Below are 26469 nucleotides of genomic sequence, written 5' to 3' on the forward strand. Positions count from 1 at the left end.
TGGGTGAGCGTTAGTGAGTGAGGGTGATTGAGTTGTTGAGGGTGAGGTGTTGAGGTTGAGTGAGGGTGAGGTGTTGAGGGTGAGTGAGGGTGAGTGGTTGAGGGTGAGTGAGGGTGAGGGTGAGTGAGGGTGAGGTGTTGAGGGTGAGGGGCTGAGGGTGAGTGAGGGAGGGTGATTGTGGGCGAGGTGTTGAGGGTGAGGGTGAGTAAGGGTGAGGTGTTGAGGGTGAGGGGCTGAGGGTGAATGAGGGTGAGGTGTTGAGGGTGAGTGAGGGTGAGGTAGTGAGGGTGAGGTGTTGAGGGTGAGTGAGGATGAGTGAGAGTGAGTGTGAGTGAGGTGTTGAGGGTGAGGTGTTGAGGGTGAATGAGGGTGAGGGTGAGTGAAGGTGAGGGTGAGGTGTTGAGGGTGAGTGCGGGTGAGTGAGGGTGAGTGAGGTTGAGGGTGATTGAGGGTGAGGGGATGATGGTGTGAGGGTGACGGTGTGAGGGTGAGGGTGAGTGATTGTGGGCGAGGGTGAAGGTGTGAGGCTTATTGAGAATGTGTGTGGGTGTGTGAGGATGTGTGAGAGTGTGTGAGTGCGGGTGTGTGTGAGGGTGGGGGTGGGGGTGTGTGAGGGTGGGGGCATGTGAGGGTGTGGTTGAGGTCATGAGGTTGAGTGAGGGTGTGTGAGGGTGTGAGGGTGAGTGAGGATGTGTGAGGTTGAGGGTGTGAAGGTGTGTGAGGGTGGGGGTGGGTGAGGGTGCGTGAGTGTGATTGAGGGTGAAGCATTGAGGGTGAGTGAGGGTGAGGTGTTGAGGCTGAGTGAGGGTGAGGGTGGGTGAGCGTTAGTGAGTGAGGGTGATTGAGTTGTTGAGGGTGAGGTGTTGAGGTTGAGTGAGGGTGAGGTGTTGACGGTGAGTGAGGGTGAGTGGTTGAGGGTGAGTGAGGGTGAGGGTGAGTGAGGGTGAGGTGTTGAGGGTGAGGGGCTGAGGGTGAGTGAGGGAGGGTGATTGTGGGTGAGGTGTTGAGGGTGAGGGTGAGGTGTTGAGGGTGAGGGGCTGAGGGTGAATGAGGGTGAGGTGTTGAGGGTGAGTGAGGGTGAGGTAGTGAGGGTGAGGTGTTGAGGGTGAGTGAGGATGAGTGAGAGTGAGTGTGAGTGAGGTGTTGAGGGTGAGGTGTTGAGGGTGAATGAGGGTGAGGGTGAGTGAAGGTGAGGGTGAGGTGTTGATGGTGAGTGCGGGTGAGTGAGGGTGAGTGAGGGTGAGGGTAAGGTGTTGTGGGTGAGTGAGGGTAAGGTGTTGTGGGTGAGTTAGGGTGAGTGAGGGTGAGGTGTTGAGGGTGAGTGAGGGTGAGTGAGTTGTTGAGGGTGAGGTGTTGAGGTTGAGTGAGGGTGAGGTGTTGAGGGTGAGTGAGGGTGAGTGGTTGAGGGTGAGTGAGGGTGAGGGTGAGTGAGGGTGAGGTGTTGAGGGTGAGGGGCTGAGGGTGAGTGAGGTGTTGAGGGTGAGTGAGGGTGAGGGGTTGAGGGTGAGTGAGGGTGAGGTGTTGAGGGTGATTGAGGATGAGTGAAGGTGAATGAGGGTGAGTGAGGGTGTGATTGGCATATGTGAGTCTTTAGCATGTGTTAATGTTGATTATAATGTAATGTGTCTTTTTGTTTTTTGTATGTGTATTGGTTTTATAAGTGTTTAGTGCATTTAGTTAAACTGTGTTTTATTTGTGTTCTGGTAAAGTGTAGTACGCTATGTATTCCCTTTACGTTTGTTATGTAAGGGATATTAGCGTTCTATTTTTTTTGGTGATGGTGATGTAATGTTTAGCGTGACGTAATTTTTAGCCAATCGCAGCGCTACGTTGTGTGACGTAGCGTTGCATTTGACGTGCGTCAACGGGGCGTTTTCTAGATTGGTGTGAATGTTCGTGCGGTAAAGGTGTGTTATTCCTCCGTGGTTGTTGCTGCGTCGTTTGACTGGTAAGATGTACATTTTTTAACATTGAGTACATGAATTTGAATGTATTATTACTTGTGTGTATATACGTATTAGTAGTAATGTTTTATTAGGATGTATGAGTGTTTTATTTGTATTGCGCCTTGTGTATTTTCGACTGTTGAGTTACAATATACTTTAGTACTGTTGTAAAAGATAGATGCTTTAATAATGGGAATGTTTATAAATGTTACATAAAGCAATGTATTTTTTTGTATGTGTTATGTCTTTTAAATTGCGAGCGTTGTAATTTTGCTCTCACTTTCCTTGTGTTTGGCATTTTTATTGTTATTTATGCGAATGCTGGCTCGTGTTTAAGTTGATTGTTCGCCATACATTGACTAATCTTTGCTAGTGTCTTCCTGGTATGTAGTTCCTGTAGTTTCGTTTCGCCTGAGGTCGCACTCTGATGTTTATTTTTTCTCCGACTTGGCTTTTTTTTGTGTTGTTTGGACCCGTATGTGACTTGTTTCGCCGCTATGCTTTTTTTTTTTGTTTGTTGATTGTTGTAGTTAAAAGTATTATGTATGCACTGTTTATGTTCTCTTTGTGTGTGTTTTTTTTATATTTTCTACATTTCAGGGAATGAGCTGCTACGATCGACAGGTAATGACAATTTTATTTTCATATTATTAAAGAGTGCCTTTGTGAGTTGTTATACTTTTGTTTATGCATTTCCTTATTGTGATGTTAATCTAATTATTGTTTTCGGTCTTGCTTTGCTCGCACTTACTTTCTGTCTGGCTCCTTTCTTTAGAGTGTGTTTTGTATTTTATCGATGGCTGCTATTTAGTTTTATTTTTTGCCATGGATTGAGTTCCGTTTTGCCGTACGTGTTTTTCGGTCGCACTTGCCTTGTGTTTGGTATTTTTCTCTTCCACGGCATCCCTGATGTCCATTTATGCAGCACGCAGCAATAGCACATTATCATTCGGCACCCCCACAGTACCATTGAGCAACATCAGATCATCACTCTGCCCCACTAGAGCCGTATTTAGCACACCCCCAGTCTCATTTAGACATACTACTGCAGTACTGTACAGCACCAAAGCATGCTTGTATAGCTGTAATTGTGTGTGCTACGTAAAAAAAGTGGTTAGAAAGCGTGCACTTCCGGCTGGTGGTGTGTGTGACTGTTGAAAGCGTGGACTGATGCCTGTTTGTGTGGGTGTATGCATGGTGAAAGGATGCACTGATGACTGTTGTGTGTGTACGCCTGGTGAAAGTGTCCATTGCTAGCTGTTGGTGTGTGTGCCTGTTAAAAGCGTACATGTTTGGATTGTATGACGTTTGTCTGCTGAGTAATGCTGTAGTGGTAATGAGTGGTGCTGTGGTGGTAAGTGTTTGTGTGTGGTTGTAGTGTGATAGTGTGTTGTTGTTGAATGATGCTGTTGTGGTGGTGCAGAGTGATGTTGGTGTGTTGCTGAGTGATGTTAGTGTGGTGCTTAGTAATGCTGTTGTTGTGATGTGTTGTTCTGTGCTAGTGATGAGTGGTGCTGTGTTGGTTTTTAATAATTACCACCACAGCATAACTCAGCACCACAACAGTTGCACTTCTCCCAACAACGGCATCACTGATGTCCACGAATGCAACACGCAGCAATACCACTTTATCATTCTGCACCCCCACAGTACCATTGAGCAACAACACAGCATCACTGTGCACCACCACAGCCGTATTTAGCACACCAACAGTCTCATTCATACATACTACTGCAGTACTGATGACTGTTGTGTATGTACGCCTGGTGAAAGAGTCCATTGATAGCTGTTGGTGTGTGTGCTTCTTAAAAGCGGCCATGTTTTGATTGTATGATGTTTGTCCGCTGAGTAATGCTGTAGTGGTGATGAGTGGTGTTGTTGTGGTAAGTGTTTGTGTGTAGTTGTAGTGTGATAGTGTGTTGTTGTTGAATGATGCTGTTGTGGTGGTGTCGAGTGATGTTGTTGTGTTTCTGAGTGATGTTAGTGTGGTGCTTAGTAATGCTGTTGTTGTGATGTGTTGTTCTGTGCTGGTGATGAGTGGTGCTGTGTTGGTGTTTAATGATTACCACCACAGCATAACTCAGCACCACAACAGTTGCACTTCTCCCAACAACGCCATCACTGATGTCCACCAATGCAACACGCAGCAATACCACTTTATCTTTCTGCACCCCCACAGTACCATTGAGCAACAACACAGCATCACTCTGCACCACCACATCCGTATTTCGCACACCAACAGTCTCATTTATACATACTACTGCAGTACTGATGACTGTTGTGTGTGTATGCCTGGTGAAAGTGCCAATTGATAGCTGTTGTTGTGTGTGTGACTGTTAAAAGTGTACATGTTTTATTGTATGACCTTTGTCTGCTGAGTAATGCTGTAGTGGTGATGAGTGGTGCTGTTGTGGTAAGTGTTTGTGTGTGGTTGTAGTGTGATAGTGTGTTGATGGTGAGTGAGGGTGAATGAGGGTGAGGTGATGAGGGTGAGTGAGGGTGAGTGAGGGTGAGGGTGAGGTGTTGAGGGTGAGTGAGGGTGAGTGAGGGTGAGGGGTTGAGGGTGAGTGAGGTTGAGGGTGAGTGAGGTTGAGGCGTTGAGGGTGAGTGAGGGTGAGGGTGAGGGGCTGAGGGTGAGTGAAGCGTTGAGGGTGAGTGAGGGTGAGGCGTTGAGGGTGAGTGAGGGTGAGGTGTTGAGGGTGATTGAGGATGAGTGAGAGTGAGGGTGAGTGAGGGGTTGAGGGTGAGGTGTTGAGGGTGAGTGAAGTGGTGCTGTGGTGGTAAGTGTTTGTGTGTGGTTGTAGTGTGATAGTGTGTTGAGGGTGAGTGAGGATGAGGGTGAGTGAGGGTGAGGGTGAGGTGTTGAGGGTGAGGTGTTGAGGGTGAGTGAGGGTGAGTGAGGATGAGTGAGGGTGAGGTGTTGAGGGTGAGTGAGGGTGAGTGAGGGTGAGGGGTTGAGGGTGAGTGAGGGTGAGGGTGAGGGGCTGAGGGTGAGTGAGGTGTTGAGGGTGAGTGAGGGTGAGGTGTTGAGGGTGATTGAGGATGAGTGAGAGTGAGGGTGAGTGAGGGGTTGAGGGTGAGGTGTTGAGGGTGAGTGAGGGTGAGGTGTTGAGGGTGAGTGAGGGTGAGGTGTTGAGAGTGAGTGAGGGTGAGGTGTTGAGGGTGAGTGAGGGTGAGTGAGGATGAGTGAGGGTGAGTGAGGATGAGTGAGGGTGAGTGAGGGTGAGGGGTTGAGGGTGATTGAGGGTGAGGTGTTGAGGGTGAGTGAGGGTGAGGGGCTGAGGGTGAGTGAGGGGTTGAGGGTGAGTGTGGGTGAGGCGTTGAGGGTGAGTGAGGGTGAGGTGTTGAGGGTGATTGAGGATGAGTGAGAGTGAGGGTGAGTGAGGGGTTAAGGGTGAGGTGTTGAGGGTGAGTGAAGTGGTGCTGTGGTGGTAAGTGTTTGTGTGTGGTTGTAGTGTGATAGTGTGTTGAGGGTGAGTGATGTTGAGGGTGAGTGAGGGTGAGGGTGAGGTGTTGAGGGTGAGTGAGGGAGAGGTGTTGAGGGTGAGTGAGGATGAGTGAGGGTGAGGTGTTGAGGGTGAGTGAGGGTGAGGGTGAGGGGCTGAAGGTGAGTGAGGGGCTGAGGGTGAGTGAGGGTGAGGTGTTGAGGGTGAGTGAGGGTGAGGTGTTGAGGGTGATTGAGAATGATTGAGAGTGAGGGTGAGTGAGGGGTTGAGGGTGCGGTGTTGAGGGTGAGTGAGGGTGAGGTGTTGAGGGTGAGTGAGGGTGAGGTGTTGATGGTGAGTGAGGGTGGGTGAGCGTGAGGGTGAGGTTTTGAGGGTGAGGGGTTGAGGGAGAGTGAGGGTGAGGTGTTGAGGGTGAGTGAGTGTGATTGAGGGTGAGTGAGGGTGAGGAGTTGAGGGTGAGTGAGTGTGAGTGAGGGTGTGATTGGCATATGTGAGTGTTTTGCATGTGTGAATGTTTATTTTAATGTAATGTGTGTTTGTGTTTTTGTATGTTGTTGTTGTTGAATGATGCTGTTGTGGTGGTGTAGAGTGATGTTGGTGTGTTGCTGAGTGATGTTAGTGTGGTGCTTAGTAATGCTGTTGTTGTGATGTGTTGTTCTGTGTTGATGATGAGTGGTGCTGTGTTAGTGTTCAACTATTACCACCACAGCATAACTCAGCACCACAACAGTTGCACTTCTCCCAACAACGTCATCACTGATGTCCACCAATGCAACACGCAGCAATACCACCTTATCATTCAGCACCCCCACAGTAACATTGAGCAACAACACAGCATAACTCTGCACCAGCACAGGCGTATTTAGCACACCAACAGTCTCATTCATACATACTACTGTAGTGCGTGCAAGCTAAAGAGTGTGTGTATTTTGTATTTGTTTTTTTAATGTGAGATGGATTGGCTGAATGTTGTATGTGGGTGTGACTATGTTGTATTAATGGAGTGTATTAGTTATAATTTCCCTTCTGTAGTGAAAAAATTACCATAGAGGTTTAACATTTGTATTCCACACCTTTTTATTTTTGAAAAAGACACAAATATTTATTTTTTAACTTTGTACAAAAATATGATAGCCTGGCAACATGCGAATTTTAGTCAGAACATATGTCATCGTCTTTTTCTTTAAGAATATTTATGATTTTGCCATTACAAAACACCACTTCAAAAGTTTGCGGCAAAAAATGTACAAGGGCATCCCCGATGTTGTCAACTTCATCATCTAACATAAACCATTTAATTAGTATCTCGTTTTCGATGGGCATTGATTGATATTCGTCTGTGTTTGTCACCCTTATTGTGATAATACTAGTTTCATCTGTGGTGCTTTCGACGCCATAAATTTGAATGTCCATCTTTTCCTGTGGTGGGGCTGTTACCTGTTGAGAGAAAACAAATGCAACAATTAGTTAGTACATTTTTATACTTTATGTTTTGTGTAAGGCCTATAGTGGGTGAAAGGGACAGAGTGGGTGAAAGGGACACAGTGGGTGAAATACACAGAGTGGGTGAAAGGCTCACAGTGGTTGATAGGGCCTGAGTGGGTGATAGGTCCAGAGTGGGTGATAGGTCCAGAGTGGGTGAAAGGGCCAGAGTGGGTGAAAGGGCCAGAGTGGGTGAAAGGGCCAGAGTAGGTGAAAGGGCCAGAGTAGGTGAAAGGGCCAGAGTGGGTGAAAGGGCCAGAGTGGGTGAAAGGGCCAGAGTGGGTGAAAGGGCCAGAGTGGGTGAAAGGGCCAGAGTGGGTGAAAGGGCCAGAGTGGGTGAAAGGGCCAGAGTGGGTGAAAGGGCCAGAGTGGGTGAAAGGGCCAGAGTGGGTGAAAGGGCCAGATTGGGTGAAAGGGCCAGAGTGGGTGCAAGGCCCAGAGTGGGTGAAAGGCCAAGAGTGGCTGAAAGAGATATTCCCAAAATGTTTGGTTTGTTGTGCTTACCTCCATTTTGCTATGGCGCGTTGTATTCAATATTTTTTGTGCATTGAATTCATGGACAGTTACGTGAGTGAGGGTAACATATTCGCCAAGATGTATTTTAAATAGTGATGCTTCTCTCCACAGTGTCACTTTTATGTCATCTGTTGCATCTTTTAATGTAATCGATTTGAGTGGGGTATCTTGCCCATTGATAAACACAGTCTTTGCGTCCTCTTCCTACACAAAAAGTAAGCATTCTATTAAATAGTGACTGTAAAAACACATAGTACTAGTGCGTTGTATGAATGGCAATATAATGTATCATATTTAACGACCCAAATGAACATCCTTTCTAAAAGATTGCATTATTTATTGCTAAAAATGGCTTTGTAGAGAGTACTTGTATTTGTAGTATACACCAAAGCACTGGCATATTATAGTTTTCAAAACTCGTACTTTCTACATAGTGTGAAAGAGTGTATAATGCTATGTTTTTTGAGCTTGTTAGTGAAGTTACTAAAGGTGTAATGTGTGTGTAAGCCAACTATGTATTTTTTTAGTAGACATGATGACATGAGTGAGGGTGAGGGTGAGGGTGAGTGATTGAGGGTGAGGGGTTGAGGGTGAGGGAGGGTGAGGGTGAGTGAGGGTGAGGGTGAGTGAGGGTGAGGGGTTGAGGGTGAGTGAGGGTGAGTGAGGATGAGGTGTTACGTGAGGGTGAGGGTGAGTGTGAGTGAGGGTGAGTGAGGGTGAGGGGTTGAGGGTGAGTGAGGGTGAGTGAGGGTGAGGGTGAGAGATTGAGGGTGAGTGAGGGTGAGACGTGGAGGGTGAGTAAGGATGAGGGTGAGTGTGGGTGAGTGAGGGTGAGGGATTGAGGGTGAGGGGTTGAGGGTGAGTGAGGGTGAGGGTGAGGGTGAGGCTGAGGTGTTGAGGTGTTAAGCGAGAGTGAGGGTGAGTGAGGAGTTGAGGGAGAAGGGTTGAGGGTTTGAGGGTGAGGTGTTGAGGGCTAGTGAGGGTGAGTGAGGGTGAGTGAGGGTGAGGGGGGGGGGTTGAGGGTGAGTGAGGGTGAGTGAGATTGAGGGTGAGTGAGGCATTGAGGGTGAAGGGTTGAGGGTGAGGTGTTGAGGGTGAGTGAGGTTGAGGGGTTGAGGGTGAGTGAGGGTGACTGAGGGTGAGGCATTGAGGTAAACACAGTCTTTGCGTCCTCTTCCTAAACAAAAAGTAAGCATTGTATAAAATAGTGACTGTAAAAACACATAGTACTAGTGCGTTGTATGAATGGCAATATAATGTATCATATTTAACGACCCAAATGAACATCCTTTCTAAAAGATTGCATTATTTATTGCTAAAAATGGCTTTGTAGAGAGTACTTGTATTTGTAGTATACACCAAAGCACTGGCATATTATAGTTTTCAAAACTCGTACTTTCTACATAGTGTGAAAGAGTGTATAATGCTACCTTTTTTGAGCTTGTTAGTGAAGTTACTAAAGGTGTAATGTGTGTGTAAGCCAACTATGCATTTTTTTAGTAGACATGATGACATGTTTGCGTTCATACTTACGGCAATTATTGTCCCTGAAACGGTCATAAGACTTTTTAGACTTGCACGTTTTATTTCCTTAATGGGAGAAGCCGATGGTGCAGGCGGATGCAAAATGTTCTTTGCTTGTTGGATCAGGCCCTCCTCAATTGTCATAGCGGGAAATTTTGTTACTTTAGTTTGCTTTGTAATTAAAATTGTTTTGTTTTTGATAATAAAGTTGCGTATCAGTAGTCCACAGTTACTTTTAGTTTGCTCATATAAATTTTCTTGATAACAAGTACATTTCATGGTTCCAGTTTTATCTGCTAGAGCCAAATGAAATAGAATTTTCTGTTCTTGTTTTGCATTTTTGTAAGTAGTTTTCCCTGAGCAGTTGATGACATTAACTCTTATGGGTTTCTGATATGGTTTGTTGTCATCGGTATTAATGTTCATGATTTCTTCAATAGACATCATCTGAAATAGAAAATGTGTTATAACATGTTAAATACAAACCCATATTGCTTTATGATCACTGTAATAGCATTCTAAAGTACCATAGTTGTGTAGTTGTTCATTTGTATATATATGATCTAAAATGGATTGGTAGTTAGTTGTGTAACTGTTAATGAGTTGTTGACATTGTAATTTTGCTTCAAAGAATCCAAGTAATTGCTTGGTGTTTGCATTTTGTTGAGATACATCCACATTGAAATCCCCTATAATAATCAATTTGTGTGTGGGGTAAAAATCCGTAATATTTGTGATAAAATCAAAAAGAGAAGTTATACTTTTTTGGGGTGGTTTGTATAAAATAATAATAAGGTAATCCGTGTTATAAATATGTAGAGTAAAATGTAAAATGTCTATCCCTTCATGTGTCTCATAAATAGGCAATATAAATAAATCTTTTTTGTAGTACATAATCATTCCATGGTTTGTGTTGTATGTATGAAATTTATCAAATATAATGTGATGATATTGTTCTATCGTAAAATATGTAGCTGTAGCATTTCTTGTAGTGTTGATCTCAGTTAAGCAAATACTGTCTGCTTCTAATATATTCCTATCCGCTATCATAGATGTAAAATTTTTCTGTAGTGATCTTATATTGTGTGCAATGATATTGAAATGTGCACTGTATGTATGTAACTGTGGGATATGTATTTCAAGTGGCATTTCTGTCCTTAATCTGTGCATTTCCTCATTAACTTGTGGATGTACTAAAATTTTACCTTCATCAAAATTGTGTACATATACATTTTGTATTGATTTTGCCCTGCTAATAGCAACATAATGCAAATGATGAATCTTGCTGTTATTAAAGTGTATATAAAGTGGTTCGAGAGTTGCACCTTGTGTGCGATGTATAGTGCGTGCTGATGCTTGGCGTAAAGGAAATTGCTTCCGTATAATGGTAATACATTTTTTAGTGTATTGAAAATGTCTAGCTATAGCATGTATTGGTGTCCATGTATTTTGTATTTGTGAATGATATAAGTGTTTATATTGTTGTCTGGTTGTTTGTCCTATACTCGGATTGTCAAATAACAACCAAACAATAATAGGTGTATTGTTAATCAATTCAACTAATTGTACCACACCAGTTGCGCCATTTGTTAAACCATCATTGACATCCACATTGCAACTTAAATCATAACGAAGTTGTAAGGCAATGTGTAATGTATGTGAAAGGCCCATTGTTTTCTGTGGATCTTTGGGCAGTTGCTTAAGAATAGTTTTTTTCACATTTTCAGACAAATCAGAACTGACGGTATCGCTTGCTACTGTTATGTAGACTGGATAATCTTTGCAATGTTTTTCCAAAACCTTTTTGTTAATTTCATTAACTTCTATATTAGTTGACATGATATATGGAATTGTTTCTAATAAACTCTCATCAGGTTGTATTTCCCTTTGCTTAATTTGTGAAATATCTTCTTCAGTATGCTTGCCTTCTCTCAACCGGTTTAGTAATTGAGCAAATTGAAGATCTTCTTTTTGGCGCATAATTTTTGTTAATTCAAAAATTTTAAAATGTTCTTTCCATAAGTTAGCACTTAAAGGACCATACATCTGTGTAGAATCCTGAAAAATGTATCTGTCAAATACAGGTTTTAATTGGTAAAAGTCACCAATGGCTAAAATAGAAATTCCTCCAAATGGTTCATTAGATGATTTTATTTCTTGAAGCCTGATATGTATAAAATTTAACATATTGTGTCCTACCATTGAAATTTCATCAATAATAACAACTCTAACATGCATCATTTCCATTTGTAGAGCAGTTCTATGTTCATGACTCAGTTGTTTATAAGTCAAACTTTGCGACACAGGTATTTTGAAAGTGCTATGCAGTGTTTTGCCATTAATATTATGGGCAGCCTTTCCTGTTGGAGCAGTAAGTAAGATATAAACATTATCAGGATTTTCACCTGCCTTAGTGTTATAGTAGCGTAGTAAAGTTTGATATAGTGCAGATATTACAAAACTTTTCCCAACACCAGCCCCTCCAGTGCAAAAAGTATAGCATGGAGTGCTTGTAGTTTTAAACCAATGCAAGTGATGGTAAACAAATGTAAGTTGTTCTTCCGTTAAGTTTTGCATAAGTTGTTGGTATTTTTCATTGGGTAAAATAACGTTAGTTGAGCTTTGTTCTTCGGTTGTAGTTCTAATTCCTAAATCTAGAGCCAAATCATATCTATTATTATTTTCAGGATTTTGGTCTTCTGTCTGTATATTAACAGTTGGTGATAGAGGAGGTGAAATTACATTTTCATGACACTGTTCATGAATAATGTTTGTAACTTCGCCATGCTGTTTGTTATAGATTTTTAGTTGTGTGTCAACAAATGTTTTAACTTCCAGATACCTATCATAGTAAGTTTCCTTGTTGATTAGTATTTTTTGTTCTTCCCTCCATGGATAGTGCAACATTAATATTTCTCTTTAATACTCTTCTGGTTCATTATTTTTGCTAAATCTGCAAAAGCGTATTATTTTCACTTGTCTGCGCTTATTTAAAGCATAATCATAATTCTGTTTCTGTTGTTCTTTATTTCCGTTACTACATTCTATTTCTAATTCTTCCTCATCTGAGCTGTAAAAGTTTTGTTCTGCAAGTAAATATTCGCAATCATTGATTTCTCTCCCATGTGCTTTTTTCTTCACATAGTTGAAATTAGCAGCATAGTCTGCTAACGTGCACATCTCTAATGATTGTGGCCGTTTGCAGTACTTAATAATAATATTTTCACATTGAATGTCAGTTGAATTTTCTGGCAAGTTATTAATCTTTTCCATATCACGCATTAAATAAGTTCTTTTCTCTGGACGGCTAGTATTAATAAATACAAATGATCGTGAGCTTTTCCGTAATGGTATTTGAAGAATTAGATATGCTGCTTCTTGAGCACTAATTTCTGTGCAGTTGAGGAATTTGTTTCCTATGTGTTTAAGTTGATCTTTGATATTACTATTGCTTGTTACCTCTTTAGCAGCTTGCGCTAGAAGTTTGCTAATTCCTCTTTGCGATTTACTGATATATGAGATAATGTAGACAGCACAAGCATAAGGGTCCAGTATAAACTGCAAGTCTATGTTTGCTCGCCAAGCTTCTAAAAGAGTACTATTGTAGTTATTGATGAAGCATTCGCCTGGTGTTCTTTTAAAAAAAATAGTTGTTTTTTGTAAGCTAGTTTGTATTGAAGTAATATATTCTTTATCATCCATTTTAATGAAGTCTAAAAATTCCTCAAAAGAAAGTGTATTAAAAGTAGTATTATTCATAGCTTCATGTATTATTTTCATATTATCTTGCCATTGCTTATTTGTCTCCTCAAGTGTTAATGGCTCTAATATGAGCGTTCTTGACATTGGATATTTTGGATATTGATATTTGCATGTCCGTTGCTGTTTACGTCTGCAATTTTTTGTGTGACCATGCCTTTGTAGATTTATTAACGGTTGTAAAACAGTGTTCTCAGACTTATGACAAGTGATATATTTGTCAATAAAGCTATTGACTTCTTCCACTGGTGAAACACCATACAGTGGTGCTTTGTTTACCCAGAGTAATGCATGTATATGTGGAGAACCTCTTTGTTGGAATTCAACTCTGTAAAAGTAGTCTACTATTTCCCCAATTGGATTAGTGCCATTCAGCAAAACACAATTAAAGAATTTCCTAACTTGATAGTCAAACTGTCTTGCACATGTTATTGGATCTTCTTGTATTAATTTACTTTTAGTTTCCCAAGACATGTTTAAGAATTCTTCCTCTGTACATTCCTTTAAGTTTCTAACTCTCAATAGTATATTTATTAAATGGTGCCATTTTGTTTCAGCAGCAGATAAAGTCAAAAAGAAAGCGGGTATGCCAAGTTGCCTTATCATTGCAAAAATATCTTTTTTGCAACCTTCCCAATATGGAGGTGAACTGCGTATAGTTTTTAATACTTTGTAACCCTCATTAAACTGTAAAACATTGCCAATATTATATTTAATGTCTTTAGCAGTTATTTTATTACCATCTGTAAAATGTTTCCTGATGAAAATGTTGATTTTACCATGGATCTGCTTAATATGTAATTTCTTCAGTTTAAAAAACACATTAGTAATAGATTTAGCGACTCTTCTATCATAACTCCTTAACTCTGCTTGGCAAATAGTACTATAATGTACCGGTATGTGTCTTTCCTTATTGTTAGGCCTTCGTTCACCACAAAAAATAGTAGGGAAAGCCAAAAACTCTGAATCTTTATCCTCATATAAACCTCTTGGCGTGTTATGTTCAGCTGGAGCGAAACTTAACACATTCAGCGAATTACTAGTAATTGTTTCATTTGTTAACATAGTATCCAAATTCCCAGCTTCTATGTTGTCTGAACTATCAGATGAATTGTTTGTCTCAGAAGTCTCATTGTGAGATTCTATTTCTGGAGGTATATTCTCCCAGTCAGGGTTAATAGTAACACCATATTCATTAAACATTGTACTATTTTTAGCTAGCCATGTAGCTGCCTTTTTTACTGTATTTGGTCTAATATTCTCATAATGTGTATATGATTTATAGATTAATTTCCTTTTTAATTTCACTGGGATTGTCATGGCGTCATTAATTTGCCTTGGTAAAATGGTAACAGTTGTCATAACATCTGCAGGTACATTACCTACTGCACCTGATAATGATTTTTGAAAACCGCGTGGCAGACTCCGAATTTGTAAGAATGGTATCCTAGGTGAAACTAATCTTTCTTCTAAATCATATAATTCTAATTCAACTGGTACATTTGGGAACCCCATGCCATTTACAATAGAACATGGTGGTATTTTGTTTTTGCGAATGTAATAATAGCAAGTCCTACAAATAAAATTTGTTTTCTTGTTACTAATGTTACACTTTTTGAAAATTTCGGATTGGCTAACACTGCGTATATTTTTCAACGTTTCTTTATGCCACAATTGATTGCAAAGAGTACAAATGTACTCTGGGCCATGCAATATTTCACGGTGGAATTTGCGAATGATTGTATGGATTTGTTTACCTCGTTTCTGTCTTTGGCCCTGCGTGAATCTTGGTCTGTTATTATCAATAGCACTTAGCTGACTGTTGGTAATGTCTTCTTCAGCTGTATTAACTTTTTTTCTTTGTACAACTTTAGTTGGACATGTACTTGAATCCCTTTTTCTTTTCAGAGACTGTTTATTTGTTCCCTGTATAGATTTACTATTCCCTGGTAATTGTGCTAAATGATTAGTATTGCTATTCCCTCCCTTACTTTTATTCTGTAAATCATCTGAAGACATTGTTGTTGATGTTATAGTCTGATTAGGAGTACATTCAGTAGTATGTACCCAAATTTTTCTTTCTTGCGGTAGGTGACAATTTTTTTGTGCATAGTAAGTGCTTTTGTAAATGATTTCCTTTTAATGACTTTTATATCTATTGGTGTTAATTCAAATTGGACACATTGCTCAGCCTGATGTGTAAAGTTATATGCTAGTTTCATAACATATTGAATCAGCCCTTCAAAAGAATGAAATGCAATTGTAACACATGTTCCGTTTGAATGAGGCATGCCTTCATGGTCCCTACTATGTGAATCAAATACAAAGTATGATTGCATATGTTTGAAAATAGCTATAACATAAACATTCATACAAAGTATAACACCACAGTGCTTATTAATAGTAACATTTAATGCTGTGCTAATATCTGGGTAGGCTTTATCAAAACGTTTAAGGACATCACCGTAGTAAGCGTTCCGTAGCAAAAGTGAATATATCTCTTGATTGTGGTCTATATACCTTGGCAGGTCATCTGGATGCATAAGTGTTTCTTTGTTAATAGAATGCATTTGTAGATATAAAGCGTCCCCACGGTCCATTATATAATGCAGATCATTAGAGTTCCAAGTAGTTACTGGCTTGCATAAATTGTGCAAGACAGCAAAAACACTATTTGGTAAGCATTGCTTACCTTGTGATTTGCTATTAAATTTGCTATTCCCTTGATGGTAACTTGCTTTCAAGCATCTCTGCATCTTATATGTTATACTAAAATGTTTTTATCAACAAATGTAAATTAAGAAGCTTTGTCAAGTAACACATTTTTTGGGGGACTGTAAGGTATGAACTTTTGACAATTTTTCCACTAACTGGCAAAGTAGTATTTACCTTAACTTCTGTTTCTTTTGTTGTTGTTTTAATAATCTGAAAGGAGAAAAAAAAAATAAGGGTTATAATATATCTTTTTTAATTTTTCCCGTAAAGGCCACATTAGCATGTAAATGGTCTTTTAAAGACCTGTTAAGAGCTCTGGTGCTGCTGTGAGTGTGTGCGCCACGGCTGGCACACAGGCAGGGTGAGATGATAGAGGGAGAGAGAGGGAGTGGGAGGAAAAGGGAGGGGGAGGGGGATGGAGAGGGAGTGACTGTGTGCGTGAAAAGTTAATACTGAGAGCCGTAAAAAAATGTGTGTGTGTGTTATCTTGTAACTTGGACTGGTTACTGTGTTGCATTGAATCTGAGAATGAATGCGGTGTGCGTGTAATATTGAAAGTGTACCCAGTTAGTGTGCAAGTAATGTACAAAGACAGAAAGGGAGTGAAGGGGAGGGAAATGGAGAGGGAGTAAAAGGGAGGGAGAGTGAGGGAGAGGGAGGGGAAGTGAGGGAAAGGAAGGGAAATGGAGTGAGAGGAAGGGAAAGGGAGTGAGACGGAGAGTGATAGGAAGGGAGACGGAGAGGGAGGGAGAGAGGGAGGGAGAGAGAGGGGGAGGGAGACGGAGGGAGTAACACAATTAGAGTGAGAAAGAGGAAGGCAGGACAGAGGGAGGGGGAGCTAGAGAGAGGGAGAGAGAGGGTGAGTGTGGGTGAGGGTGAGTGAGGGTGAGGGAGTGTGAGGGGTTGAGGGTGAGTGAGGGTGAGTGAGGGTGAAGGGTTGAGGGTGTGAGGGTGAGGGTGAGGTGTTGAGGGTTAGTGAGGGTGAGGTGTTGAGGGTGAGGGTGAGTGAGGGTGAGGTGTTGAGGGTGAGTGAGGGTGAGTGAGGGTGAAGGGTTGAGGGTGTGAGGGTGAGGGTGAGGTGTTGAGGGTTAGTGAGGGTGAGGTGTTGAGGGTGAGGGTGAATGAGGGTGAGGGGGAGGGGTTGAGGGTGAGTGAGGGTGAGTGGTATTGAGGGTGAGTGAGGGTGAGGGGTTGAGGGTGAGGGATTGAGGGTGAGTGAGGGTGAGGGTGAGGGTGATTGAGGGTGAGGGGTTGAGGGTGAGTGAGAGTGAGGGTGGGTGAGGGTGGGTGAGGGTGAGTGAGGGTGAGTGAGGGTGAGGGGTTGAGGGTGAGTGAGGGTGAGTGAGGGTGAGGGGTTGAGGGTGAGTGAGGGTGAGGGGTTGAGGGTGGGTGAGGGGTTGAGGGTGAGGGGTTGAGGGTGAGTGAGGGTGAGGGGTTGAGGGTGAGGGTGAGTGAGGATGAGGTGTTGAGGGTGGGTGAGGGTGAGGGTGAGTGAGGGTGAGTGAGGTGAGGGAGGGTGAGTGAGGGGTTGAGGGTGAGTGAGGGTGAGGGTTTGAGGGTGAGTGAGGGTGAGTGAGGGTGAGGGGTTGAGGGTGAGTGAGGGTGAGGGTGAGTGAGGGTGAGGGGTTGAGGGTGAGTGAGGGTGAGGGTGAGTGAGGATGAGGTGTTGAGGGTGAGTGAGGGTGAGTGAGGGTGAGGGTGAGTGTGAGTGAGGGTGAGTGAGGGTGAGGTGTTGAGGGTGAGTGAGGGTGGGTTAGGGTGAGAGATTGAGGGTGAGTGAGGGTGAGAAGTTGAGGGTGAGTAAGGATGAGGGTGAGTGTGGGTGAATGAGGGTGAGGGGTTGAGGGTGAGTGAGGGGTTGAGGGTGAGTGAGGGTGAGGGTGAGGCTGAGGTGTTGAGGTGTTGAGTGAGAGTGAGGGTGAGTGAGGAGTTGAGGGAGAAGGGTTGAGGGTGTGAGGGTGAGGGGTTGAGGGCTAGTGAGGGTGGGTGAGGGGGAGGGGTTGAGGGTGAGTGAGATTGAGGGTGAGTGAGGGGTTGAGGGTGAGGGGTTGAGGGTGAGTGAGGGTGAGGGGTTGAGGGTGAGTGAGGGTGAGTGAGGGTGAGTGAGGATGAGGGTGAGTGTGGGTGAGGGTGAGTGAGGGTGAGTGAGGGTGAGTGAGGGTGAGGGTGAGTGAGGGTGAGGGAGGGCGAGGGGTTGAGGGTGAGTGAGGGTGAGTGAGGGTGAGGTGTTGAGGGTGAGTGAGGGTGAGGCATTGAGGGTAAGTGAGAATGAGGGTGAGTGTGGGTGAGGGTGAGTGAGGGTGAGGCATTGAGGGTGAGTGAGGGTGAGGGTGAGGAAGGGTGAGGGGTTGAGGGTGAGTGAGGGTGAGGGTGAGTGAGGGTGAGGTGTTGAGGGTGACTGAGGGTGAGGCGTTGAGGGTAAGTGAGGGTGAGGGTGAGGTGTTGAGGGTGAGTGAGGGTGAGTGAGGGTGAGGGTGAGGTGTTGAGGGTGAGGCGTTGAGGGTGAGGCGTTGAGGGTAAGTGAGGGTGAGGGTGAGTGTGTGTGAGGCTGCAAAAATAACGACCCCCTTAAAGTAGTGTCGTTATTTGTATTAGGAAAATAGTTGAGCATTGCTGAGGATGCGGGACTTGAATGTGTCTGTGGGTAGTTTTAAATGCTGGAATTGTTGTTGGGGATGGAGAGGGAGTGAGTGTGTGCGTGAAAAGTTAATAGTGAGAGACGTACAAAAAATGGTGTGTGTGTGTCATCTTGTAACTTAGATTAGTTACTGTATTGCATTGAATCTGAAAATGAATGCGGTGTGCGTGTAATATTGAAAGTGTACTCAGTTAGTGTGCAAGTAATGTACAAAGACAGAGAGGGAGTGAAGGGGAGGGAAATGGAGAGTTATGTACAAAGACAGAGAGGGAGGGAAAGTGAGGGAAAGGAAGGGAAATGGAGGGAGAGGAAGGGAAAGGGAGTGAGATGCAGAGTGATAGGGAGGGAGACGGAGAGGGAGGGAGGGAGAGAGGGAGGGAGAGAGAGGAGGAAGGAGAGAGAGGGAGTGAGACAGAGGGAGGAACACAGTTAGAGTGAGACAGAGGAAGACAGGAGAGAGGGAGGGGGAGCTAGAGGGAGGGAGAGAGAGCTATAGAGAGGGAGGGAGACCGAGAGAGAAAGAGAGAGAGAAAATTATGTGTATGCCGGGAGGGCTCAGTGGACGAAGCCTTCGGCTGCAGGGTCCTGTGATTAACCTCATGGTCAGTTTTATGTTGTTGCTGTAGCCCCGACCCTTACCCACTGACCCTGCCCCCACCGATGCGGCCCTTGGACACAAACCAAACAGTAAATGTGGCCCCTGAGAGAAAGATTGTGAGTAGCCATGTAATAGAGGGTGTGTGTGAAAGTCCCCTTGATCGTGGAATGTGTGTATGAAAAGTTTGTTGTGGTGTGGCGAAGTGTTGCGAACAGTTTATGGCTGTACTATTCCCCCTAATGTTACAGTGTGCCTGTGAATAGTGTAGTAAGTGTAAGGTCAAGTGTTTATTTTTGTAGGCAGCTAATCCTGGCTAATGTGTTATTGGATGTGTGTTTGTGAAAAGGTAATACTAGTAGTTGTACGAGCGGCTGTTTTCGTGTGTCAGCTTGTAACTTGGATTAGTTACTGTGTGCCAGTAAAGCTGCGAATGAATGCATTCCGCGTGAATGTTGTAAAGTGTAGCCTGTTTGCGTGCAAATAAATGTGCAATTAGAAGTTCTGACTGAAAGTTTGGTGCTGTAGTGGCGAAGTGCTATGATCTTAGATTGCGTTGGAGTCGCACGTGCTGTATAAGGGTGGCAGTCAGTGTTTTGCCTAATGTGACAGGGTGTGTGTGATTAGTGTAAGCTGCAGCTCTGTTCACTCTTGAGTCCGATCATCCTGTTTACTGTCTTGCTGTGAAGCTGTGACTAAAAGCGTAATGAGTGTTCTGTTGTGGTCCCACTCAATTCGGCGTGCGTGTGATATAGTATGTGTTCTTAACCGTGTGTGCGTGAAAAGTTAATACTAAGAGATGTAAAAAAAGGTGTGTATGTGTCATCTTGTAACTTGGACTGGTTACTGTGTTGCATTTAATCTGAGAATGAAAGCGGTATGCGTGTAATATTGAAAGATAATATGACAGGGTGTGTGTGATTAGTGTAAGCTGCAGCTCTGTTCACTGTTGAGTCCGATCATCCTGTTTACTGTCTTGCTGTGAAGCTGTGACTAAAAGCGTAATGAGTGTTCTGTTGTGGTTGCACTCAATTCGGCGTGCTTGTTATATAGTATGTGTTCTTAACCGTGTGTGCGTGAAAAGGTAATAGTAACAGACGTAAAAAAAGGTGTGTATGTGTCATCTTGTAACTTGGAGTAGTTACTGTGTTGCATTAAATCTGAGAATGAATGTGGTTTGCGTGTAATATTGAAAGTGTACCCAGTTAGTGTGCAAGTAATGTATGTAGTTGAAGTTGTGAACGAAATGTTCCTGGGAGTGTGGCGAAGTGTTATGATATGAGACTGCGGCCGAATGTTCCGAAAGTGTGTGTCGAGTGTTTTTTTTTTTTTTAAAGTATCGAAAGTAGTTCGCATGGTGTAACGGGGATGTTTGTTGCTATGCATGTGAATGTGATAATGTGTGTGCGCTTTTGTGTGTTAGGTGCAAGCTGAAGCTGTGGGTACTGTTGATCTTGTTGATAGTGTCAAGTAACCTGAAGTTGTGCTTGCAATCAATATGTCGTGCTTGTAATTTAGTAAGTCTTGTTAGTTGTGTGTGCGTGAAAAGGTAACACAAGGAGATGTACGAGAGGGTGTGTGTCAAACTTATGTTGTGCCTTGAATTATTGGAAGAAATGTTCTGTGTGGCGAGTCGAAGTGTTATGAACGGAAGGACAAATTGTGTAGCAGAGTGAACAGTTGGCTGTACTTACATGATATATGTTGGTGCGCAGTTTCTTTCCCCCTATCAAGGAAATGTTGAAAGCGTACGAATAACCTACAAGATATAACGATAAAAAAAAAAGAAATATGTATCGGTAGGTTTAAACAAAGGTATGACCTGCTTGAGAAATTACGTAGTCCTTTGCTAAGTATTACCATAGAAAATGTAGTCTTCCCAACGAACATGTAGCACAATAATTTAACACAGGTGCAATGTTGATATAGTAACCGTTCTAATAAACGCAAGTAAATTTATCAATACTGTCCCTTAGATGTATAGAAATAAAAGTTCCATGCACTTACTTTCTAAGATTGAATGGCGTAGTTTTTCAGTGGCTGTTGGTCGATAGCAGCAAGTACAGCGTCGTTCTGTAAGTCCAAGTTCTGTCCTCGCAGGTAAAAACAGAGTATGACTTAAAGTGACCCGTCCCTCTGCTTAAATAGGGGGTAACGATGCAAGAAACTTTTTTTTTTGTTTTTGGTTTAAGAAAGGATCAAAGCTTTTAGTCCTTCCCTTGCCCCAAGGAAAAGTCACACTAGCTGATGTGCGCGACTTGGAAGTGTGAATGTTTGAATGTGTATGCAGATGGAGTTTCGACATTGGCGCGACAGTAGACTTCCCTGGGCAACTCCCTTAAGCGCACATAAGAGTTCGCTCGCAACTGACAAAGCAAAGGGCATTCTTTTTTTTTTTTCGTTAGTGTAATTCGACTTAAACTGTCTGCTCCAAGTTACCCTTAAAAATGGCATATATAAAGCTTCCAAAGTATACAAAGTTTCAGTTTTAAACCTACAACTCTTGTAATATACAGGCTCAAAGTTGTGGCGTTTATGTTTAGTATGAAAATACTGAACATTGCTGCGGATGCGTCCATTAATGTGTGTGTGGCAACGTTAAAATCCAGTGGGCGAATTAGAAAGATGGTAGATGATTTTGTTTGGCAATACATAAATGTAGAGACAGGTGTGGCGAAATGTTATGAGCTGATGTATGGTGCTGAATGGGTCAGAGGCTGGATGCAATATTTGCCATCAAAGTTGTGTTGTTATTTTTACTATAAAAATCGTGAGCATTGCTGAGGATGCGGCCCTTGAATGTGTCTGTGGGTAATTTTAAATGCTGGGATTGTTGTTGGTGTGTGTGTACGGCATGGTATGTAAACTATAGGAGTTTTGTTAAAAAAACATAACGTTTCCAGACGCCATTTTCTCCCTTCATGTAATTCGACTTGAACTGTCTGCTCCAAGTTACCCTTCAAAATGGCAGGAGGGGTTGAGGGTGAGTGAGGGTGAGGGTGAGTGAGGGTGAGGCTGAGGTGTTGAGTGTGAGTGAGGGTGAGAGTGAGGGTGAGTGAGGGGTTGAGTGTTAGTGAGGGTGAGGTATTGAGGGTGAGTGAGGGTAAGGGTGATTGAGGGGTTGAGAGTTACTGAGGGTGAGGGGTTGAGGGTTAGTGATGGTGAGGTGTTGAGGGTGAGTGAGGGTGAGAGTGAGGGTGAGTGAGGGTGAGGGGGAGGGGTTGAGGGTGAGTGAGGGGTTGAGGGTGAAGTGTTGAGGGTGTGGGTGAGGGGTTGAGGGTGAGGGAGGGTGAGTGAGGGTTAGGGTGAGTGGTTGAGGGTGAGTGGTTGAGGGTGAGGGGTTGAGGGTGAGGTGTTGAGGGTGAGTGAGGGTGAGATGTTGATGGTGAGTGAAGGTGAGGTGTTGAGTGAGGGTGAGGGGTTGAGGGTGAGTGAGGGTGAGGCTAGGTGAGGGGTTGAGGGTGAGTGAGGGTGAGGCTAGGTGAGGGGTTGAGGGTGAGTGAGGGTGAGTGAGTGTGAGGGTGAGTGGTTGAGGGTGAGGTGTTGAGGGTGAGGTGTTGAGGGGGAGTGAGGGTGAGATGTTGATGGTGAGTGAGGGTGAGGTGTTGAGTGAGTGAGGGTGAGGGGTTGAGGGTGAGTGAGGGTGAGGGTAGGTGAGGGGTTGAGGGTGAGGGTGATTGAGGGTGAGCATGCCTCCATTAATGTGTGTGTGGCAACGTTAAAATACAGTGGGCGAATTAGAAAGATGGTAGATAATTTTGTTTGGCAATACATAAATGTAGAGACAGGTGTGGCGAAATGTTATGAGCTGATGTATTTGCCATCAAAGTTGTGTTGTTATTTTTACTATAAAAATCGTGAGCATTGCTGAGGATGCGGCCCTTGAATGTGTCTGTGGGTAATTTTAAATGCTGGGATTGTTGTTGGTGTGTGTGTACGGCATGGTATGTAAACTATAGGAGTTTTGTTATAAAAACATAACGTTTCCAGACGCCATTTTCTCCCTTACTGTAATTCGATTTGAACTGTCTGCTCCAAGTTACCCTTCAAAATGGCATGAGGGGTTGAGGGTGAGTGAGGGTGAGGGTGAGTGAGGGTGAGGCTGCTGCGGATGCATCCCTTAATGTGTGTGTATGAGAAATATGGTGGTTATCCAAAAGAAGGCAACATCGGAAATGTTTCACTGAAGGCAACATAGGAAATCTTTAGTCTGTACAAGCGTCGACGTAGAATAGCCCGATTTTACATACCACGCTGTAGAGGGAAGTTGTGAAATAGTAGGCATGGTTATGTAAAGTAAATAAGTTTTGTTAAAAAAACATCACGTTTCTAGTGTTACTATTTTCTTTCAGTGGGATTTTTTAAGTTTTGCGAAAATGCATCACGTTTCTAGTGTTAGTATTTTCTTTCAGTGGTTTTTTTTTTTTTTGGGTTTGTTGTTGTTCTCGAGCTAACACCCGGCTCGCATCCTGCTGTTCTAAATTAGCACATCCCCAAAGGAACTTCACAAGTGATTACTATCTTGACGACGGCGCTTAAAGTACTCTAGCATCCTGTAGTTTTGTTGACGAAAGCCTTGGAGTCTGTGGCCTGGCTGTGTGTTCATGTAAATGGTATTAAAGAATGGTCCCAGCAGGTCCGGCGTATTGTTGGGGGTTAGGGCGGGTTGCGAGGACTGTTTAGTCACGTGGATGTGCTAGAGGCTCTGTGATGTCACGCTGTGTCGGAGGAGGGAAATAGTAGGCCCGTTGAATTGGACTGACTCTGTGTGTTTCATTTCGTTTATAAACATGTCAAAATATTAAATGTTTTTTAGGTGCAATGCTATAGATACAAGCGCTATTTTTTGCGTAGCACGCTGTAGAGGGAGGGGTTGGAATAGTAGGTCTTCTGATTGGGGAATGTACACGGCGATGTAGCTTGTAATGCGTCTGTCATTATTTCTTTTTGTCGACGATTTCAGTTTCAAGTCTTTCGTTTTTGTGTTCTGAGAGCCTGGCTGTGTGCAGGGACAGAGAGGGGAGGTGCTGGCGTCTGGGGAGGGGGAGTTGAATTGCGAGCCTGGCTGTGTACGGGAACAGAGGGGGGAGGTGCTGGCGTTTGTGGGTTGTAATATTAACTGTTTTTTAGGTGCAATGCTATACATACTATCGCTATTTTTTGCGTAGCACGCTGTAGAGGGAGGGGTGGGAATAGTAGGCCTGCTGATTGGGGAATGTACAAGGCGATGTAGCTTGTAATGCGTCTGTCATTATTTCTTTTTGTCGACGATTTCAGTTTCAAGTCTTTCGTTTATTGTGTTCTGAGAGCCTGGCTGTGTGCAGGGACAGAGAGGGGAGGTGCTGGCGTCTGGGGAGGGGGAGTTGAATTGCGAGCCTGGCTGTGTACGGGAACAGAGGGGGGAGGTTCTGGCGTTTGTGGGTTGTGGAAGAGATGTCGAAGGCTGTAGAAAAGTTTGTTAACAAATAAGTATGTTTCATTGTCCCAAAAAATAGATTTGGGCAAGTTAGAGTTGAAGACGAAAGTCATTTCTGCTGGGCAATAGGTCTTGTTAATGGTAAGACTTTCGTGTGCCAGACAGTTTCACGGAAGACAAGCAGTGCTAGAGTGGTGGTAGAGAAAGTGGGGAGGGGGCGGATCCGGAGGTGCGTCGTGAGGGGGAGTGGAATTGCGAGCCTGGCTGTGTCCGGGAAGAAAGAGGGGAGGTGCTGGCGTTTTGTGGGTTGGGGAACAGATGTCGAAGGCTGTAGAAGAAATGCGACACGGCAGGCAGGGGAGGGGCGGAGCGGGTGTGTGGGAGGGATGCGCCTGAAGTGAAAAACATGCAAGGCAGGCGGCTGCAGGCGGGCATTTATTTCCAAAACGTTCTTTATGCAACATAACTTTTGTAACTAGATAAAAAAAAAAATTGATTTCCGGGTCCAATTTTTTCGTAAATGGTATGTGTCTTTGTTAGCAGCGGGGAGAGGTGCGACACGGCAGGCAGGGGAGGAGAGTAGGAGGAGGAGGGGAGAGGAGAGTAGGAGGAGGAGGAGGGGGGAGGAGAGTAGGGGAGGCACGGCCTAACGGCCGTGCAATCAATAAGTGAGGAGGCGGAGCTGGGGGAGGCTGTAACAGAGAGAGCAGGCAATGCAGGCGGCTGGGGCCATGTGCACGCGCTTTGAAGCTCATTGCGCATGCGCATTGACCTTACATTTCTCGTGCACTGCAAGGAATCGCCACGATTCCTTGCAAGTTGGTTAAAGAGTGGATAAGCCCCCATAGTCTCGCAAGCTCGATGCGCATGCGCATCGACAGGCGAGACCTAAAAACTAAAGTGATAACTTCCTCATCCTTATTTTGTCTTTCTTTGTTCCTTAAGATGTTATCTGTGTCAACCTCTTCCGAGAATGCTGATACGTTAGGGATTTCCTTGTGTTTCTTAATAGCATTGGTGTCTGCACACTTCTTTGTCAATTCTGTGAACATGATAACTGCTTCATAAACAGACGATATCTTTGTTAAGTCATTAGTGTTAAGTGTGTCTGAAACTACAGTGCCCTTCTGTTTTTCTTTCTTCAGGCTCTACAGAGTTTTGTGTGTTGTTCTTTTGAGCGACAATTATTCCAGAGGTTTCAGGTTCACTTGTTTTGTCCTGCAGTGAGTTAACAGCTTTAGAGACTTCATGTTTATTTGCTATGTCCTGCTGTGCGTCAACTGCTTCAGAGACGTCAGCCTCATTTGTTATGTTTGACTAGATCCTGGACCTGCCCGGCCGCGCCCAAAATGGCGCCGGTGTAAATGGGACTCGTAACTGCTTGTTGTGTACTGGTTGCCCAACCTTGATATCACGAGATACGTATGCAGTTTTGAAGCACATGGCGGAGGCTCGTCTGCTGTAGTGGGGCGCCCCTTTATCGTTTCAGTCGCCATTCCGCCCGCTTTTGCTACACTGTGCCTTTTCCGCCATTCAGCTGTTTACCACCCGCTCTTACGGCTACAGCGTCTCGCTCACCGTGTAGTTGAGTTGCTCCCACTCTTGCGGTGCAGCGATAGGCGACTGCCACAGGACTCTTAAAATGGCGGCCGGCTCTTCGGATTTGGGCCTGGTCCAGTAAAATGGCCCTGGGACACCTTGGAACTCGGACGCTTGTCTGCCAGGGCTTGGGTCCCATTCTCGAAAGCGTCCCCTCAGCCTTGAAGATTCTACAAAAGTCTTGGGGGCCCTCGACTCCCGCAGGCTTCCGGTGGGGAGCGGCTGCCATGATTGCTTGCGGAATGGCCACGACGGAGCTACGAGATGGTGGTGCTCTCATGGTGACGCCAGCTTCAGTCTGAAACATCCAGAAACAAGGTGGGGCTTTCATCGTTTGGGAAAAAAAATGTTTTAATCCAATGAAAAGTGTTATTTTTAGGTCACATGACCTAGTCTTACATCATTAGGAAAACAAAAGTAAAATGAACCAATGAAAAGTTTTATTACCAAGTCACATGACCTGTTATGCTTACGTTACGCGCTGCGCGGCGCGCTCTGGATCGTTTCCGGGAAGCTGCGCCTTGCGCACCGGAGCACTTCGCATTACGCGACAACGCAGGTCCAGAATATAGTCAAAATGTCTCCACCAACCAGCGGTCGGAATACAACCGCTTTCAGCAGTCCAAAAAGTTCTGTTAAATCTTAAGAGCGGGAGCAACTCAACTACATGGTGAGCGAGACGCTGTAGTCGCAAGAGCGGGCGGTAAACAGCTGAATGGCGGAAGAGGCACAGAGTACCAAAAGCGGGCGGAATGGCAACTAAAACGGTAAAGGGGCGCCCCACTACAGCGTGTCTTCAGGTCAAACGGATTGTGGGACAAGGTCCAGAATGG

At 44.1% G+C, this 26469-nt stretch overlaps 1 protein-coding gene across 1 annotated transcript; it reads right to left on the minus strand.

The window, feature by feature from the left end:
• Nucleotides 1-6518: 6518 nt before the first annotated feature.
• Nucleotides 6519-20374, minus strand: LOC147683250 (uncharacterized). The gene is made up of 5 exons (XM_086944814.1): nt 20316-20374; nt 15563-15598; nt 8924-9361; nt 7379-7594; nt 6519-6829 (listed from the first exon to the last, which is right to left on the minus strand). The coding sequence occupies exons 3-5, from the start codon at nt 9359-9361 to the stop codon at nt 6545-6547; spliced, it is 939 nt and encodes a 312-aa protein (XP_086800940.1). The 5' UTR covers nt 15563-15598; nt 20316-20374; the 3' UTR covers nt 6519-6544.
• Between the last annotated feature and the right edge of the window lie 6095 nt (nt 20375-26469).

Source organism: Lissotriton vulgaris, chromosome 11 (genome assembly GCF_964263255.1).
Source record: "Lissotriton vulgaris chromosome 11, aLisVul1.2, whole genome shotgun sequence".
Lineage (NCBI taxonomy): Eukaryota > Metazoa > Chordata > Amphibia > Caudata > Salamandridae > Lissotriton > Lissotriton vulgaris.

What these genes read in the sequence shown, in the direction of transcription:
- LOC147683250 (XM_086944814.1), bottom strand. Translation starts at nt 9,361, where the DNA reads ATGATGTCTATTGAAGAAATCATGAACATTAATACCGATGACAACAAA. An exon ending in TTTCAGGGACAATAATTGCC is followed by an intron (nt 7,595 to 8,923) that starts GTAAGTATGAAC and finishes CTTTTTGTGTAG; the next exon opens with GAAGAGGACGCAAAGACTGT. An exon ending in CGCGCCATAGCAAAATGGAG is followed by an intron (nt 6,830 to 7,378) that starts GTAAGCACAACA and finishes TTCTCTCAACAG; the next exon opens with GTAACAGCCCCACCACAGGA.